Source organism: Haliotis rufescens, unplaced genomic scaffold (genome assembly GCF_023055435.1).
Source record: "Haliotis rufescens isolate VD_foot unplaced genomic scaffold, xgHalRufe1.0.p SCAF_13, whole genome shotgun sequence".
In the NCBI taxonomy this organism is placed as follows: Eukaryota; Metazoa; Mollusca; class Gastropoda; order Lepetellida; family Haliotidae; genus Haliotis; species Haliotis rufescens.
The window spans coordinates 31,834,271-31,854,851 of NW_025963813.1; the positions used below are offsets into that span (position 1 = coordinate 31,834,271).

Consider the following 20,581-nt stretch of genomic DNA (forward strand, 5'->3'; position numbering starts at 1 on the left):
CCTGGACACAGCTTTACGCGTATCACCAAAACAATGACTCGTCTTACTGAATAATGTCACATGAGCAAAGTCCTTTACCTGACGGAATCTGTGGACAGATGTACATGTATGTGTAAATATAGGGGACTTCACAGCGTTATCGGCGAGGTAAGGCTTTACGACGCTTATCAGAAACATAAATCGTCTGTAAACCCCACTTATCTACGGAAGACCCACCAAGCCAACATTTTGCCGGTCTTTCCTAAAATTAACGCGTCGTGTGGAAATGTTCATATCTACAAGATGATTGTCTAGAGGGACTAACAAGGAACCAACAAGATGATAATCATCTGAAATCAGCGAATTTGTCTGGTCAAGTCTTATTATGAGCAACGCGCTATGACTTTGTACCCAAGGGGAAATCGAACCCAGGACGTCGACGTGACGGGCGAACGTTTTAACCACTGAGCTACCGCATTAGTGATGGGTTTACTATCTCTGTAATTGTAACTTCAGCCTTATACTCCGATTTAGCTCAAGTGCGGCATTCTCAATCGTCTAAAGCGCCCCAGTTAGTTGCACAGAGCTGCAAAACCTATGATTGTGGGTTCGAACCCATGTACGACCGGACCCCACAGTGGTAAACAGCTAAGGATTCATTCACTCTATATTGAAAATATTACATTTTCAGAACATAACATTTTATGCTGGCCAGAATATCGCATAACACTGTTGTTGTTCCTTATATATGCTATTTACGATACGGAAACACACTCGGCTAATAATCTCAAATTATGTCGCCACCGTTCATTCGTTCTTTCAGACAGTGCAGCTGATACGATAATAGCATCTGAAGTACACCACACAACCATCGTGTTGCTATGTAGAATGGAGCACAAAGCAAACATACCTGACCTAAAGGAAAATTTACTGTTTCAAATTATTTATAAATGAGCCCACCACTGAAAATTTATATTGAACCGAAAAGAGAAGCAGGTAATTCAACAACGTTGAGGGCGACAAGAAAGTCTGGAGAGGTTGTGCAAGTAATCTGTCTGTTGAGTATCGTCATGGCCGACAGATTCATTGACGATATAAAGAAAGCCAACTTGGATTATACAAATATTGTGTTTGAAGGAGGTGGCGGAAAAGGAGTGGCGTATTGTGGGGTGGCGCAGGTCTGTATTCAAGTAATAGCTTTTCACGTAGAAAATCCATCCTGTGGTCCAGATTGGTTGGTTTGTTTTTTTACGCCGCACTCAGCAATATTCCAGCTTTATGACGGCGGTCTGGAAATAATAAAGTCTGGACCAGACAATCCAGTTATTGATATCGTGAGCATCGATCCACGCAATTGGGATCGATGACATGCTTCAACCAAGTCAGCGAGCCTGACCACCCGATCCCGTTAGTCGCCTCTTACGACAAGCATATATAGTCGCCTTTAACGGCAAGCACGGGTTGCTGAAGACCTATTCTACCCCGGATCTTCACGGGTCCTGTGGTCCAGGGTTAGACATGACCCCCGTCACTCCATTTCTTGTAGTTAGGGGCGATTAATTATAAATGAGATGGGATGGTTAGAGTAAATGACGTGGCTGATTGCGTGTCATCGTTTCCCGATGGAATGTGACTTTGCTCGTTATATCAACCATTGGTTTGACCAGATTCGTTTTTTTACAATTCGCCGTCATACACAACAAATACAGACATATGAGTTTAGAAATAGTGTCAAAATGTAAATATTGTAAGATAGTGGTGCCCTTTTAAGTTCATAAATGTTATGGTAATGAAGAAACAATAAACCTGGACCAATTACTGTTACTGGTAACTAGATATGGGGGGCGGTCGGGTAGCCTAGTGGTTAAAGCGTTCGCTCGTCACGCCGAAGACCCGGGTTTGATTCCCGACATGGGTACAATGTTTGAAGCCCATTTCTGGTGTCCCCCGCCGTGATATTGCTGGAGTATTGCTAAATGCGGCGTAAAACCATACTCACTCACTACTCGATATGGTACTTCCCGGATTAACTGCGTTACCCGTATTTCACACCTGATTGTTTGAGGTAGTTTGAAGACGATGGATGCTTCAATTTTATTGCTGTTCTGGAGAGTATTTACTTAGTGGGGAGATACATCATTTGATCATTTTGCGGTGCATATTTCCATTTCAATTAATATAATGTATCAAGACAGAGAATTATAATTCAGGTATTTTTGCTTAGAGAATAGAAATTAGTGTACATGCATACAAATGGTCATTTATATATGTCTGGTGTTATGAACGAGCAATGTCTGCGAAATATCATATCTTGTTTGGTATCATGATGTTCTCGAGATCCGGAGATAGTCATTGTCTATATCAATGTACTGTGGACAATGATAAATAATTAAATATCCGTTGTGTTATTGCATTCATTTCCCAATGAATGTAAAAAAAAAAGCCACGCCCACCGAGGCGCACTACATTATTACTACTGAATGTCGGGGAATCCCAATATTACAGTCGAGGGAATTCCCTTTCTGCTCACGTGTATCGTCTTGCATAGGACATTTAGCGACATTCATGCATATTCATTGTCCAAACTACCCTTTGAAACCGAAGGCCGAGAAGGAATAAAACAGCAAACGTGCAGGCTCGCTCGCCTGTTTTTTTTCCCGCTCGCCTCGGTTCCACAACTTAAATGTCTTCGGGTTACATTTCTGACTAGCATTGTTCAAACTGCGTCTTCCCGTTTTCAGGGAAATAATGTTTGAATCTGGCGGTAACGGACCATGTCATTTGAAACAGCCGCCTTCCGGACATATTTGTTCCGGTTCGTGACAGTCTGACTGGTGCATTTCTTCTCGCCTCTTGCCTTGATTGACAGGTCCTGTGAACATTGTTTTGATCTTATTCTACGTTGATTGGCTAATGACTTTGTAGGCGTGTCAAATTATGTGCATAAATTAAACAATCACCTGGTAAATGTCACGCCACCGTATGTATCCCTACACCTCGAATGTTTATAAATGTCGTCATTTTTGTCTGCCTTCGATATACAGAACTAATTTTGGTTAGACTATTGTAGATAAACATGTTTTCATTGTCGAATTTGATTATAAGCATAGACTGTATATTATTTTCGGTTCATTGAGGTATGAATAAAAGAACCGATGTGCAAACTTTTGAAAAAATCAATGTTCAAGTGAATAATGTTCATCCTCTTAGAATGAATTGTATGTGCTGCAACATTCACATGCTGCTTTCCCTTGTTCTGCCATGTGGCCATGGTTTCGATAAGGATATTGTGACGCACATCGAAATAGGGCAAGTGCCCTTCACACTAAACTAACATCCAATAAATCTAGTTGACCCAAAGGGACCAGTTCAAAAGTGCAATGTCGGATTAAAAAATGAATGTTTTGAGATATACCTCCATACACCCCAATAACTAAACTGTGAAGATGTTGGCACCTGAATGAGGTTTTCACGAACAGAAAGCACACAAATCAGGTACATTAATATTGTCAAGAGAGAACACGAGATCAACACCAACACCAAAACAAAACACCATGTTACCGGTGAAGATCCGGGGTAGAATAGGTCTTCAGTAACAAATGTTTGCCGTAAAAGGCGTAAGAGGCGACTGACGGGATCGGGTGGTTAGGCTCACTGACTTGGTTGACGCATGTCATCGTATCCCAATTGCGTGGATCGATGCTCATGATATAAATCACTGGATTGTCTGGTCCAGACTCGATTATTTACAGACCGCCGTCATATAGCTGGAATATTGCTGAGTGCGGCGTTAAACAACAAACAAACAAAAACTTAACATACATGTGATGATGCTGTTCAAGAGCAATATAATCATTGGCTTGAGCTGTAAAATCCCTCAAAACTTTGTAAGATGGGAAACTGCAGACCTGTTACACCCACCCCAAACTTCTGGAATTTAATTTTTTATCCGACATTGAAATTCTGAGCTACCTCCATATTGGATACTTCTTTTTTAAAATACTTTAGTAATTATCATTTGGAGCGGGAGATGGCCTGGTCTTACGTCAATAATTTTACATTTGGGGACAAGGGCTGTTTAACAGGGATGGTCGGTATGTATTTGTATCATTTACTAGTTAATGTAAGTCTTTGTCAGCATTTAGAAGTTGGATGCTGACCTGACAATAAGTAGTATTATCGGTAACAACTTCGTTTTTACATACAAAACGATTACTTCTTGTTCTTTATCATGTGAAGGAAGTAGCCCTGAATCGTTGTGTATGTGTAAGAAAGAAGTTGTTATCTTCATATATGTAGTAAGTAGTTTGTTTGTTTGTTTGTAGTTGCATGCCGCACGCAGCAGCGTTCCAGCTATATGTAAATAATCGTGTATGGACCAGACAATACTGATGACACGTGCTTTATATACTTGACACTACTTTTGCAGGCTTACATAAACCGAATATATATATATATATATGTGTGTGTGGGTGTGGATGTGGGTGTAAGTGTGCGTGCGTGCGTGCGAGTGTGTGTGTACGTGTGCACGTGTGTGTCTGTGTCTCTTTGTGTCTGTGTGTGTGTGTGTTCGGTTTATGTAAGCCTGTAAGAGTGATATCAAGCGAAACCACATGCTGTTCTTGCCTAAACGCGCACTTAATTAAACATTAGGATGAGAAATACCAACCTTACAGACACGTCTGTGTGCAATATGTGCGATTGGTGCCTTTCAAGCATGATTGGAGGCTGATATAACTTACTCTTCAATAATAATATTCCTTCGAAACTTAGTTCTGAATGTGAAAGTTACACATTATTCAGAACACACACCTGTACGAGCCCCGCCCTGTTTACCTACATAATTCACCGTAGTGCACTGACCAGAATTGCCAATTAGCTTGGATATATTTGTGATTATCTAGCAAAATGGCGATGGAGTCAGACAGTCTGTGGATACTGAAGCAAACTTCTTTCGATTTTGACAATATCGTTTTCGAAGGAGGGGGAGCAAAAGGAATAGCATATATGGGAACGCTTGAGGTATGTTTACTAAATTGATAATTGCTTGTTTGTTGTTTAATGCCGCACTCAGCAATATCCCAGCTACATGACGGCGGTCTGTAGATGAGAGAATCTGGACCAGATAATCCAGTGATTAACATCATGGGCATCGATCTACTTATTTGGTGTGTTGGTGTTTTTTTTGTTTTACGCAGCACTCAGCAATATTCCAGCTATATGACGGCGGTCTGTAAATAATCGAGTCTGGACCAAACAATCCAGTGATGTACATCATGAACATCGATCCACCCAATTGGGATCAACCAAATCAGCGAGCCTGACCACCCGATCCCGTTAGTCGCCTTTTACGACAAGCATAGTCGCCTTTTACGGCAAGCATGGGTTGCTGAAGACCTATTCTACCCCGGATCTTCACGGGTCCTACTTATTTGGGATACGATGACATGCATCAACCAAGTCAGCGAATTGACCACCCGTTCCCGTAAGTCGTTTCTTACACGTCTTGTCGCCCCTAATGAGAAGCATGGTTGTTGGAGACCAATTCTAACCCAGATCTTCATGGGTCATCGATGTGGTAGCTTTATGTTCGGCTATCTCATTTGTATCTCAGCGTTATTACGTCTGTTGGATACGATGACATGCTTCAACCAAGTCAGCGAGCCTGACCACCTGATCCCTTTAGTCGCCTCTTTCTACAAGCTTGGGTTGCTGAAGATCAGTTCTAACCCGCATCTTCACGGGTTCTTTTTATTCATGAATAGATTACATAGGACATGTAATGATGTTTCAATTATTAATATAATTACAATGCCGGTACGTGAACAGGCAAACAAAGTGGTGATAGTGATAATCTTAAGGTTGTTAAAGTCTATATTTTGATCCCTTCATCTAATCCGTTCGAAGGTTAAACAAACAGCTATGACTCATTATGAGGCAATACTACCATGTGTACAAGCCAACATAAAACTAAGTTGATTAAATATTACTACTTCGGGTACATACATGTTCATAAAATGTATTAAACGTGTCATATATCGATTCAGGTTCGTATATGCATATACAGACGAACACTAGACATTGAAGAGAAAAATTAATTTTGGCAAAAGTGTATTTACATTCGGGTCAAGATCCTGCATCTGCAACAAAGACCTTGTGACGCCATTGACATCGTTTGGCGATATAAGTACACAAGACGTCATTCAAATGCACAGACTAATTCTTCGCAGGGACATCTGACCTGACACCGTGTTAGACAGTATATTTACATTGGTTCCAGGTCCTCCAAGAAGTCGGCATCTATGACAAACTTCATCGCTTCGCTGGGGTCAGTATGGGGGCAGTGTTTGCTACCCTCATGGCTTTGGGCTTCACCCCTCGAGAAGTCAAGGAATTCTCCAGGACGTTAGACGCCTCGGCTTTCCTCGGCAAGTATTACATGTCCTTTGCTTTCATTTTGATCTGCATCAAGACGGCATCATCCCGGAGGCAAAAGGCCCGGTGATGTAAGATAACGAAAATCGCTTCGCCTTTGCAGAGTTGCGACCTTTGGTCCAGCCAGGTTCCGCAGGTCTGGGATTCGAATCCTAGATTTAGACCGAGCGTGAGCCATGTTTTCAGCCAACACCTATGTCTGGGACATACCATCGATTTGTGTATTGCTTTTAGGTAATCCTTAATTACGATTTTCGTCACCTTTGACTTTCTTCCCACAAGGAGGCCTGTGTCGATTCAGATAAAATTCAGACACTGTACTGGACACGTACTTCGAGATATCATAGTTTTCGATACTGAATGAGTGAGTGAATGTTGCTTAGTGCCGTTATACCGCTGTGCCTTGTAAATAACAGTAGCTGAAACAGACACACCAAGGAATGAAATTATATGCCAAATTAAAACGACACAAACTTGTTTGGTACGATGACATAGTCGGCGACGTCATACAGCGTGACCACCCAATCCCCGTGTTAGTCAACTCTTCCGACTAGCGTTAGATGCTCCTCTGACCAGGAATACCTCCATGGCATTATTACTGTCAGCAGAACATTTCAAAAACGTGTTCACTCTATTCGGAATGATACCAGGGTAAAATAATGAATAATTCAGAGCACACTCATTGGTGTGTTTTTTTAAATTAATTTGCATTCTTTTTAATCCTCCCTTAAGACGCCACGTGTGGGTACCTCGCCTTCCTGCCCAACCTGGCCTGGAGCTACGGATGGCACCCTGCCAAGAAATTCTACACCGCAATGTCCGAACAAATCCGGGGAAAACACGGTGACAGTCTGCTGACGTTTGGCAAGGTGAGCTAAAAAATCATCACACCAACGTCATGATCAACATTTTGAAAATCATATTAAGAATTCAGATTCTCATATTACGTCACTAGGTCTGTCATTTATGGTCAGTCGACAGTGATAATAGGCAATATAGTTCGAGCTCAAATTTGTTTTAGAAGCTGTTTTTCGGTATCTTAGATTTTGATATGGTAATACACACATGGCATTACTTAACATTATGCAACAATGATAGAGGGTGATTTCAAGTTTAATTGTAATCACCAAATGTATACTACCTTCCTGATCTTTTTTATTTCCATTTTGTTTCATTTATCTGCACATGACACCGAACGGATACAGATTTTTATCTGTTTTCGGCCGAGAAATATAGCCATTATATAATATATTATACAAATATTTCAAATTAATGATGCGTATAAGGATCTCGGACACTGCGAAGGTATATCACAAATATCAGTTTTTCAATGTATTGTTAAGTACATCGGCATCGATACAGGTATTTTGTTTTTACATATATATGTATATGTGCATTTGTAATTATCAAACAATTGTATCATTGATAAAATGACTCACAAAAAATGTCTGTGCTCCTGACTGGTTATAACAGTACAGTAAACTACGGTTATAACGAACACGCTTATAACGAACTGACGGATATAACGAACTTACTTTTTTGGTCCCGACTATTTTCTATAATTATGCTGTATATTTTTATGCTTATAACGAACTACGGTTATAACGAACTAAAATTAGTAGTCCCTTTGAGTTCGTTATAACCGTACTTTACTGTATTGTATAATCACGGCGTGTGACTAATTAACAATCAATAGCGAGAGAGGGAGTTGGGTTTAGCGCCGCTTTTAGCAGTATTCAAGTTACAACACGACGTGTCAGCTTAATGTGGGTGGAAAGCCCGAAGTGATGCAGGTCTCAGACGTTTACCACTTCGGTGAAAAACCCACGTGCACGGGTATGGTGCTGACCAACCTAGAAACATAATCGGGACGAACCGGGATTCGAACCCACAATCATAGGTTTCTGGCGCGCTCAAGGTACGCAACTCTGCACAGCGAATCGCGGCGCCTTAGACGACCCGTGCCCCGCTAATAATCAATATATGCCACCAGATCTAAAGATCATATGTCGGAATATACACACAGCAACGGAGTCAATGTGACCTTAACGTGTTTTCAACATTGAGTGAAGGAGTAGATTTTAGATTTGCCGAATCAGCGTTTTTGCTGTCACATTTGTGTCACGTTCGTCGTGATGTGTGTACGTTGTAATGGGCGCTGCATACGAAGCATCCATTACTTGTATCCATATAGACTGCTAAGTGCCCTTGTCTGTCACTGGACTAACAGAGAACAGATTAAACAATACGTATATCGGGATCTAGCAAAGCTGATTATGGCTGTAATTTACTGTTTTACGTCAACGGCGAACGTTACCAACTGATGATGAATCTATACGAAAGATGATCAGAAATGTAATATATCATCCATTAAACTGGTACTAAGGAGAGGGGGCGGTCGGGTAGCCTAGTGGTTGAGGGGTTCGCTCGTCATGCCGAAGACCTGGGTTCGATTCTCCACATGGGTAAAACTGCTGCGTTAAACAATACTCACTCACTAAGGAGAGTGCAAATGAAAATAAAATTGATGAGATTGATTTATAGTGTCATGCAGTACTAGTAAACTGGGTGGGTTCTGTTTTCTTTTTTGTTGTTTAACGCCTCACTCTTCCAGCTATATGACGGCGGTCTGTAAATAATCGAGTCTGGACCAGACAATCCCGTGATTGACATCACGAGCATCGATCTGGGCAGGTGGATAGACGTATTATAATCTGACTGGATCCACACCAAGGACATGTCGGCTGAAATAATTGCCTCTCGACAATCCATGACTATTTCAATCAGCTGAATTTATCAAAGTAAAATGAAAATCATCAAATGTTTGATCAAGTCCGCTGGTCGTGGGTTCGATACCCAGGTATTGCCCGACTTTGATCACAGGTCTGATAGCCCTGTGTCCTCTAGTTTCATCCAAGAGTTAAACGTCTATATGTTCTCCGTCACTCTACCCACACAAAGCACGGGTCAGTCATTACACTCGATTAGCATACATGAAGTGAAAGTTTAGTATCTATGAAGATTGTATAAGAATTTGAACAATGTCGATATTCATAATTATTCATAACATCTAGACTCTAAAATGAACATATCGTACCGAAAAAAACAGTTGTTCAATTATCTTAATAAACATAATAAAAGGGAGCCCAGAGAGACTTGCCAAACATTATAGACTTGCATGGGCTGTATTTGATATATTTGTATCAGGGCCAGTAGGACAGACTAATAATCCGTTAGACTAACATCTAGTCTTTAAAATGAACATATCCTACCGAAAAAAGTTGTTCAATTATCTTAATACAAATTTCATAAAAGGGAGCCCAGAGACTCTCTTCATACTGCAGTAATCTAGACTTGCCAAACATTATAGACTTGCATGGGCTGTATTTGATATAATTGTATCAGGCTCTGTAATTAATACAGACTTATCCGTGAGAACATTCTGGAAATACATTCTGTATATATTAAACGTAAAATGGGGTTATTTTGGAGGACATTTCAGAAGACTTATACCTGTCCGCAAATCATTTTCACATTAGTTGATCTACATTTTACCATCGTTCACTTGCTAAGTGTCTGTAATATCAGATGCATTAATATCCTATCTCATAATATGGATTGTTAGTTTAAATGCATATACAATTGAAGTTCAATTATACCACTTTGTTTTGTTTTTTTTACCATTATTTCTAATTCTCATTTCTCTTTCGTTTCGTACGTTATTGTTCGGAGTTTATCTTTCGATTCAATCTCTGGGTTCCCTCGTCACCAGTGATACATGCTCCTCGCTTGCAGCTGTACCACGACCACGGGAAGGAGCTGTGCATCGTGGCTGCCAATATGTCCACCTCCAGCGTGGAGTACTTCCATCCCAAGACAACTCCGGACTTCCCCATCATGGAGGCGCTCGCCATGTCAATCAGCATCCCAGGTGAGGAGGACCTGCGCCAGTTGCAGTCTCTCCCATGTTTATAAAACCCAGTGAGTGAGTGAGTGAGTGAGCGAGTGAGTGAGTGAGCGAGTGAATGAGCGAGTGATTGGGAGAGTCAGTCAGTGAGTGAGTGAGTGAGTGAGTGAGTGAATTAGCGAGTGAGCGGGTGAGTGACTGAGAGAGTGAGAGTGTGAGTGAGTGGGTTTGGGTGAGTGATTGGGTGGCTGAGTGAGTGAGTGAGTGATGTAGCGAGTGAATGAGCGAGTGAGTGACTGAGTGAGTGAGAGTGTGAGTGAATGGGTGGTTGGGTGAGTCAGTCAGTCAGTGGGTGAGTGAGTGGGGATGTGAGTCAGTGTGTGGGTGCGTGAGTGAGTGGGTGAGTGAGTAAGTGGGTGAGTGGGTAAGTAATAGGGTGAGTTGCCCTTCGTGAACACGTTCATTCATATAACCAAAACGAGATTAATATATTTTAACAAGGTTGTACTTAATAACATATCAAAAGGGCCAGATTCTCTCACCTTTCCAGGAACACCTGGCATCATCACAGTTTGATAGTGATTCGTGAACACATAATATAAATTAAATTTACAATGGAAGGGGTTTTGTCACCTTTATTTACAATACCATGGAATCCTAGAAAGGACATTGTCGCGTTGTTGCATTGTCGCCCTTACAAAAGTTAGCAAAAAGTGTCAGAATTAAACAAATCGCGACAATGCGACAATGGCACATTTTGGCCATATGTCGCATTTGTGCGTTTCGTATTGTCGAGCTTTGAAAAATATTTGATAATATAATAAGGGCGCTAAGTAATGACTTTACCACTATGCCAAGGGGGTTTACTGAAGAGAATTCGATTGACAGTATGTATGTTTAAAAACATTTGTGCATGTGCCATGTCTTCTGGTCCATTTGTCAGCTGTAATACTTTAATTTCACATTAAATTGAAATTCAAACATATATTACATCCTTGGAACTGTATGAATATTGTACCATATTCATAAAATATAACGTGTCTGTTATTTGTGTGTTTCACTTCGTATGTCTGATTTCAGTCGTGATGAAGCCAAAGTATTCCTTTGTGAACGGAAGAGGAGAATACTTCGTTGACGGCGGAGTTCTCAACAACTATCCCATCAACACTTTTGATGGTACGCAGTTAAACATACTAATATAGACATTCTGTATCATTAGGTATTATCTCATTCGTTACCACTCGCCCCTTTCCGTAACCTGCAAGAAGACTCGTCCCCCTATTGATGAATGTTATGTGCGAAAATACGACAAAGAATCCCTTTGAAATAATTTTTGATTTTACATTTGTCTTGCATCTAAAGATATACCCAAAACACAGTTACATGTGTTCAATCATACTGACATTCTGCATGTCCCGATGTGCTTTAAATTGCATCTGAAATATATATAATATATGGCGAAATGTGTTAACCATTACGCAACGAGTTGACAATTGTTTTTAGCTATGCCCGATTGCACTAAGACGGAACCCGGTCGCAAAAATGTCCATGAGGGGGGCACGAGTCGCTATTCGGCTTGTCCCGGAATAACACGAGTTGGTCACGAATGGGTATTATCTGTGGAGAGTTGACATATGAGTAGGACCGCCTCCGTGGCCTAGTGGTAGAGCGTCCGCCCGGGGACGCTCCGTCATACCAAAAGACGTTAAATGATGGTACTTGTTGTTACCCTGTCTGGAGCTCGGCATTAAGGGGCTAAAACAAGAACTGGTCGGCTGTGTCTGAGTGGGGTATTCATGTTAAACTGCGGCATGGTATCTCAGTTGGCTAGCACTATAAAGCGGCATCAGTCCGCACTAGTACAAATAGCCACACACACGTGCATGCACGTCGATATATGCGTAAAATAATCTTGGACGCGACGTTAAACCATTTCACACGGTTGCCACAGATACAGAGACATAGAAGAGAAATGCATTAGTACTACACTGACAGAAATAGTTTTTAAAGTTTACTTAATGAATTTCACTGTGCACTCAGACACTATCATGTTAGTAGACTTTACTAATCAGTGAGTATGTCTTCACTAGATGGCCTGTCGTAACTATCTAAGAAAGTTTAAGTTGTAATCAGACATACTTTCATCAGGTTCCCGAATGAGAGAAATACTATCAGGCATACTGATGAACACAAATAATTTTAATCCTTGGTGGGATTCGAACCTGCAACCCCTTGTTTTGGTAATGACTCAATTACTTACAGATCGCATTCATATAGCTGGAATATTACTAAGTGCGGCGTTAAACAACAAACCAACACCTTTATGTCACCGTATGTCTCCATCTTTCCCTCCATCCCTCAATCACCCACACATCCCTCATTTTCCGCATCCATTCTCTCTTTCTAACCCACATAATCTATCACTTATAAAACGGATCTTTAGGCTAATGGTTAAAGTGTTGCAATTCACCCCAAAACAGGGAACTTCATGTTAAGCCTCTGTTGGTGGATCCCCTGATTTGGCATGAATATTGCTAAATGTCGAGCAACCCTTACTCTCTGAACGTAACGCCATAACCTGCACCGTCACAGATTCAGCGTATCCCTTTACAGGATGGTATCTGTCAATGGACCCCAAGCATTCCTTCTTGCATCATGATAACATCGAGGAGGAACAGAGCAGCTGGTTTGATGGCTTTAGTGAGAAGACGATCGGAGCCATGGTGGTAGGCAACTGCAGTGGATAATGACAAACATGTTTTCACGTTCTCCTTTCACTGATTGATAATACCAATGCATATCACAAGGGCTGATGTATGGTATATGTAATTGTAACTTCCTGTTATAGTTTTCCACCGACGAAAGGGAGGTTTTCAAACGTGAATTCGGGGAACGCATGAAGGATTATCCCCCAGACAGACCTAACACCGCATTGATGAGGTAGGTTGGTATGGTTGGTTTGTTGTTCAACGCCGCACTCAGCAATATTCCAGCTATATGACGGCGGTCTGTAAATAATCGAGTCTGGACCAGACAACCCAGTGATTAATATCATGAGCATCGATCCATGCAGTTGGGATCGATGACATGCATCAACCAAGTCAGCGAGCCTGGCCAACAGATCCCGTTAGTCGCCTCTTACGACAAGCATAGTCGCCTTTAACGGCAAGCATGGGTTGCTGAAGACCTATTCTACCCCGGATCTTCACGGGTCGATGAGGTAGGTGTGACCAAGAGGCTGAGTGAGTGAGTGGCCTAGCCTTGAAATGTATTTCAGTACTCTTTATGAAAAGGACATCCTGTGTGATGCAGGACGTCAACTGCTTTGACCAAGAATCATACTCGGGGTGAATCCGATTCTAGCATTCCGACACATAACATGGGACGACTTTTCAAATCGTATTGCGACGGCTAAGAAGATATGATTATACTCGCACCTGACCAGTAAGACGAAACAAAAAAGATTCGTACACTAGTCTTTATTGTTATTTCGGAAACGTTCGTGTTGAAACCTACTGGATTTTCATTGGGGCAGGACAATATTGTGAAAAGGTCCCGTCGCTATGGGATCGCGATCGGGCACGGGGCACCTACCGTATATCTACCCTACATGTGTATCGACCGGTTTTGACAATTATTATTTTCTGGCGTTTAATATACAATTTTGGAAATATGGGTGTGTGAGATATACATCGTATGATATTATTTTGTTAGTCCTCACTTTTGCTTAAGTGCAAGGTGAACTCTACATTCATGTACCAGAAACAAAACTGAAAAGAAAAGATCGCCACCAATTCGCGACTCAATCGCGTCCCAGTCACTATCCAATGGGTACCTTATCGCGTCCCGGTCGTAGCCACACAGATGAAAATCCAAAAATATACCCGAACCTCTTCGTCTCCCTTCCAGAAAACGCCTGCCTCACATGACAAAGATTGACGCGGACAACAGGAAGCAGGATAGCGTGAAGGCGATCGCCCACAAACTCATGGCGTGTCTGCGTGAGCGAAACCTAGATCAGAGCATGCATATCACTAAGACGGAGCTCACTGACGCTCTTAAGGTATTTGCTGGAATTATGTTTTCTGTCACTTCTTTAAAAAACAAAACATTTCCAACCTCAATGCGATCTTATTTGCATGCGAACACGGACGCATCTTGGAATACCTTAAGGCTGTCAGACATGTGTAAATTCAGAAATATCGATATGAAGAAAACTGACGATACATTTAGTGCACGTTTATCAGGAAATATGTATATGTGTATTAAAAATGTAAAAAACATTCGGTTTTTGATTGATAACTATAATTTTCTTTCCTTCCCACTTAGTAATGTCTCGGGTTTTCATAACAGAGAAACAATGTTTGAATTCTTGCTAATTGTAAAGATGGTTGTTAAGATTTGACATCCATCGCCAAAAAATAGCATAATGCATGAAAGTATTTTAATAACTGGGTCTCAGGTGTATATTGATCATATAAATGTAATTTATCCGCCTTCCCTGAATTTTCAGAGCAGTAACATAAGCCCAGAGGAATACAAACTTCTTTTCGGAAACACGAAACCGGATAAAGTTTTCGATGAGATTGACAGATATGGCGACGATTTTGTGAGTAGCAATATGTTTTCTCTCATCCCGGTTATAGCTGTGTGTAGGGCTGGGACGGGTAACTCGGCCGGTACCCGGGTCGGGTGGTTACTGAGTAGGACCCGGGTACCAACAGTACTACCCGGACCCGTGGTTAGTCACGTGATATATTGTGTAATGACCAAACTTATCTCGAACTCTATGGTTGCACTACAAGTCATCAATGTTTGTTTTTCTTTCTGACTATGCACCCATTCCTTCTGATTTTTTATATGGTTGAATCAAGATATGACTTAAGTCAACTTTAGTGTATGCATGACCAGATTGTTTAATACATGTACCTAAATACGTTTTGCCAGGGCTATGTTAAAGAACATCTCCTGAGACCTACAGTGGGTACCCGGGTAGGGTAGGGTAGGGTAATAGGGGGGCGGGTAGTTAATTTGGACTCGGCCTAACCCTAGCTATGACGTTCTCGGAGTTTTTATATGGAGCTGTAATAAAAAAATGTTTAATAACTGTGATATGTCTTTTTTTACATCATACTTATCACAAGAGACTTAGAAATTTTGATATTCATTGTTGTATTCAGAATTTCTTTCAAACTTAATGGCTTTAAATTCTTCTGTTTCAATTGTTGAGTAAAGTAACCATTGCGTTTTAAGTGTACAAGTAAGGCGTATTTACATATTGGTGTTGGTTAATTACGCCATGTTACTTTTCTAATATAACGCCACACTATAACGGTGTTTCTTTAATCATGACATGAAGCTTTAACTCTAAAGTGATGATAAATGAAAATATTTTCTTTTCTTTCATTATTATAGAAGCCTTTTCATCAGATGTGATTTGCACAAAAGTGTTCCTTTATACCACAATTCGCGCTATAACAGTTGAAGATCTGTTACCAGCATATACTCGTATATTGATATTTCCTTTTCTGATCCATTAGTTTAGTTTGGAGCGACATATACAATCATCGATACCTAATTATGAGGGATGCTCACACACTTGCCAAGTAGCTACCCTTGATTTGAGAACATTGTTTGTTTGTTGTTCAACGCCAAACTCAGCAATATTCCAGCTATATGACGGCGGTCCGTAAATATTCGAGTCTGGACTAGACCATCCAGTGATTGACATCATGAGCATCGGTCCACGTAATTGGGATCCATGACATGCATCAACCAAGTCAGCGAGCCTGACCACCCCATCCCGTTAGTCGCATAGTCGCCTTTTACGGCAAGCACGGGTTGCTGAAGACCTATTCTACCCCGGATCTTCACGGGTTTGAGAACACTGAACATATTTGGAAATAACATTGTGTATAGGTAGAAGGTACGGGGGAAAATGTATCCCAGCATTGTCATATAATACTTATGTATATCAGTTACAAACGACATTACAAGATATGTTACAATCACGTCTAGGACGACGATACATGTAGAATATGTCTTTATGTCTTTAAACTTAGGAATTGACGTTATGTTGAAACTACCGGATTTAAGCCCCGTCGTTATTTAGACCAGGGCTTCAAAACGGAAAAATAAAACGTTTTAAGCCCATGGGCGTCAATTAAATTGAAAGAATTGACTGATCGCCAATGCCCAATCTTCTTCGTGTTGTAGCACGCTTCTATATGGCCAATTTTCACCAATATTGCACTTTATGCGCCGTCTGAGGTTACCAAATTTACAAGGCTCTTTGGAGACCGTCTCCGTGGTCTCGTGGTTGAGATTCTACCCGAGCAGCGGAAGGTCCGGGGAGTCAGTATACTGTGTCTGAGTGGGGTATTCATGTTAAACTGCGGCATGGTATCTCTGTGGGTTAGCACTATAAAATCGGCATTAGTCTGGACAAGTAGAAGCATCCACACACGCACGCACGCTCGCACGCGCGCATGCATGCACGTCGCTATATAAGTGCAATAATCTTGTACGCGACGTTAAACCCAATTTCACCTAACCTCAATATGTTTTGCGTTTATTGAAGTATAAACGTCGAAGCCTATGTGCGTACCGTACATTTTTGTAAATAATACACTGCGTATTTTTGTTTATATCCCCGAGAAAGCAAAAATATAATGAATAAAGGCATCAAAATTATTCCGGCCATATCATAAGCACGTGTTTATGACTCACAACCAAATAGTGATGATACTAACAATTATTTGATTATGAGAAACGATTATTTGATTCCTCAGAAAGGACATCCATGATGTCGAACAAACGAAATAATATTTAATTATATATATATATATTTACTTTTCTTTTCCTTTTGGTGGTGGTGGGGGTGTGGTGTACCTCTGAGGTAAAATATACCCCATGGTTAGGAACATGTCCATGCTATATATTATAATTGAATGGAAATATAGTACCCTTGATAATCGATGGTCATAAAAACAACTGTTGCACAGTCTTTCGTTTCAACTGCTCAAGGTGTCTGTACACGCCCTGGTGTCCTATTTTGCCAAGAGAGGAGTCCCAATCCACCACGGCGCCCACAGTCGCCCGTCGCACGTGATAGACAGCCTGACCACGTATATGATTGCAATAATAGACTCCATCACAGCACGTCATAAAGAGGTGGTTATCAAGGTAAGAAGGCGTCTTTAAGATGTTATAATTTTGTAAAAATAGAGTTTAATGAAAATACTTAAAGTTATACAATTACGTACAATCTTATAATCCAATGTGTCCGTTTAACAGCGGCGTGACCTTGAGCGTTCTATCGGCATCGACTGTGACTACATCACCACCATGGATGACTTGGAAGAAGAAGACATCGACTTCCTCATCACGGTACATACGAGGACTTTTTATATAATCAAGAACTTGAATCTTCCCCTACTGCAGTTATATTTAAATAGTTTTTCAAAAAACATCATCAGCCAACACAAGAGTTAAAATCATAGTTTATGAGGCTGTTGCAAATTAAGTTTAGTTTATTATAGTATCAATTAGCGGATTTTATTTCATTTTGCTAAAACAATCTATAAAGTTAAAAGGGATTTTACGACAATTTAATAATTGTTAAATACATTCTGAAACGAAATACATGCAATGCATGCGTCTAGAGGTGGTAGGGTAACGGATGCCCGAATAACACCAAGCATGCGAACAAAAAGGTCAAGCCTATTTCTGGTGTCTTCAGCTGTGATATTACTGAAATATAAATGAAAAAGATCAATTGAAATGTATCGGTAGCATTTGGAAACGTATCGTGTCCGTATGGTTCAATTAATGTCTCAGTGCATCGGTGAGTCGATTGTATGATTGAGACTTCATCAAGAGCATGTGTTTCTGAATCAATATCAATGACACCAGGTGTTCGAAAAGGTAACCGTATCCTGCCGTGCAGATGGCACCCATCGCAAACACATGCAAAGACAGGTCAATTGCTCACCTCAAAGAACACACAGGGAGCAATGGCACAAGTCAAAATAGGGAACTGCATCGGACATCATTTTGGACAGATGCGTCAAATTTGCCAATGTCCTCCACATGTCTAATATAAAACTTGTTGAAAGCTTTGCCGAGGCCTTGAATGTTATGACTTTGATCAAACAGTGAGTGAGTGAGTATGGTTTTACGCCACTTTTAGCAATATTCCAGCAATATCACGGCCGGGGACACCTGAAATGGGCTTCACACATTGTACCCATGTCGGCAATCGACTCGGGTCTTCGGCGTGACGAGCGAACGCTTTAACCACTAGGCTACCCGACCGCCCCTGATCAAACAAGATATTGACACGAATCGTATGACGCTCTTTGAAATCTTCATAGAAAGGCAGGTATAAAGTTTTGTTGTGACAGAATGTGCACGACTGGCTGTATAACAGTAAAGACTTATACCTGTATTTGCAGCAAGGACGCAACGCAACCATAGCGTTCCTCAATACCTGCGTGGAGAAGAAACCAAAGGCAGCCAAATCCCAGACGGATTAATACTAACCACGCCAAACAACTTTACATTCAGGAAAGGAAGGTTTGCTTGTACAGATGGAACCATGTCTACCTGATGTAGATGCAATAGCGACATGGCTGTGTTTAGTTAAGGGGGACGATGTGCACATTCCACGATCTGGGGTCGAGACGATGTAATTATCATTAGTGACTTTTCTCGAACAGAAACATTGCCTGTATGTCATGCCTAATGCAAATGTAGGCTTTGAAGAAATTAAAACAAAGGACGAGGTGGTCATTTTGGCCCACAAGATCTGCTTGATTTAAGAATTGAAGTTTAAGTTAGACTTCTTACCTTGTGTTGACTTTACCCATATGAGCAGAAGTTCTGATTCATATGCTTAAGCGGAGCGCATCTGGTGTCCATGGAGATGCCTCCTTCTTGCCAAAATGTTTCACATTGACCTGAATATGTGTAACAATATCTCTATAATTTTGTAGCAAATGTCCCATGGATCAAGGAATGAAGTTTTTCCTTAAGTTTGCCACGTGGGACAGTTGTGTACAAAGTTAAAAAAACACATGCTTTGACAGAATTGAACCTGGTTCTTTTCTGAGATTGCAAAAAGTCAAGCAAATCCTGATGTTTTTAGACTCCACATGGTACTAATTCCACGTGTCTAAAATACTTTCTGTGAACATAAAGAAAGTTCTTCCTTGCTTGTATTAAGGATTATGGTTGATCGTTAAGACAGGGATTTGGTGGTACATGTGCTGTTCCAACCAATATTAACATATCTCTCTTTGTAAGGGGTTTTATATATGGAGCTTCGGAATCCAGTGCAAATGAGGAATAGGCATGTCTGCAGCTTTTAGAGTCAAGTCAAAAGTTGATAGTACTGGTGCATGGTTTGGGAAGATTTCTTCCTCGGTTAACATACTGTCCTTACATGTGTTGTGTTATTTGATATGTCACTTATACCGAGTTGTTTGATTAAACAATTAATGTAGTGAATCTTACATGCACTGGTTGTGTTATTTGATATGTCACTTATACCGAGTTCTTTGATTAAACAATTAATGTAGTGAATCTTACATGCACTGGTTGTGTTGTTTGATATGTCACTTATACCGAGTTCTTTGATTAAACAATTAATGTAGTGAATCTTACATGCACTGGTTGTGTTATTTGATATGTCACTTATACCGAGTTCTTTGATTAAACAATTAATGTAGTGAATCTTACATGCACTGGTTGTGTTGTTTGATATGTCACTTATACCGAGTTCTTTGATTAAACAATTAATGTAGTGAATCTTACATGCACTGGCTGTGTTATTTGAGGCCATGTCAGTGGGAACAACGACAAATGTTACATGTTGGGCAGCGAAACTATGGATGACAGACGGCTGGGACAGACTGGGTTTGTTCCAGTTCTGTTTTTTCTTTGTCAGTTTGTGAATTCTTCTAATGACATCACTCATTGACTTAACACACTCTTAAAAGCAATAAAATTAAATTAAATTTTATCCATATTTTTTGCGAATGTGTTATTATTGATTGCACACGTCCTAAAGTGATGTTTGAGCCATTTTTGACGTTGGACGGTCATTACTTATGTGGTAAATTGGTACATGGCCCTATCGTCAGCTAAATGACTTTAGTCATGATAATATTTTTTTCTAGATTTGTTTGTTTGTTTGTTGTTAACGCCGCAATCAGCAATAGTCCAACTATATGACGGCGGTCAGTAAATAATCGAGTC

The 20,581-nt window shown here is 40.6% G+C and overlaps 1 protein-coding gene across 1 annotated transcript; it reads left to right on the forward strand.

Annotated features, from left to right (window-relative positions):
* The first annotated feature begins 4,888 nt into the window (after positions 1 to 4,888).
* Positions 4,889 to 19,853, forward strand: LOC124152851. Its single transcript, XM_046525903.2, has 12 exons — positions 4,889 to 5,001; positions 6,260 to 6,407; positions 7,147 to 7,283; positions 10,210 to 10,345; positions 11,402 to 11,497; positions 12,935 to 13,047; positions 13,170 to 13,261; positions 14,231 to 14,384; positions 14,835 to 14,930; positions 17,348 to 17,506; positions 17,618 to 17,710; positions 18,778 to 19,853. The coding sequence occupies exons 1-12, from the start codon at positions 4,894 to 4,896 to the stop codon at positions 18,856 to 18,858; spliced, it is 1,413 nt and encodes a 470-aa protein (XP_046381859.2). The 5' UTR covers positions 4,889 to 4,893; the 3' UTR covers positions 18,859 to 19,853.
* The last annotated feature ends 728 nt before the right edge of the window (positions 19,854 to 20,581 follow it).

Excerpts from the sequence above, each read along its gene's own strand:
- LOC124152851 (XM_046525903.2), top strand. The coding sequence starts at position 4,894 with ATGGAGTCAGACAGTCTGTGGATACTGAAGCAAACTTCTTTCGATTTT. Across the intron at positions 14,385-14,834 it reads AGCTCACTGACGCTCTTAAG|AGCAGTAACATAAGCCCAGA; the intron begins GTATTTGCTGGA and ends CTGAATTTTCAG. Across the intron at positions 17,507-17,617 it reads ATAAAGAGGTGGTTATCAAG|CGGCGTGACCTTGAGCGTTC; the intron begins GTAAGAAGGCGT and ends TCCGTTTAACAG.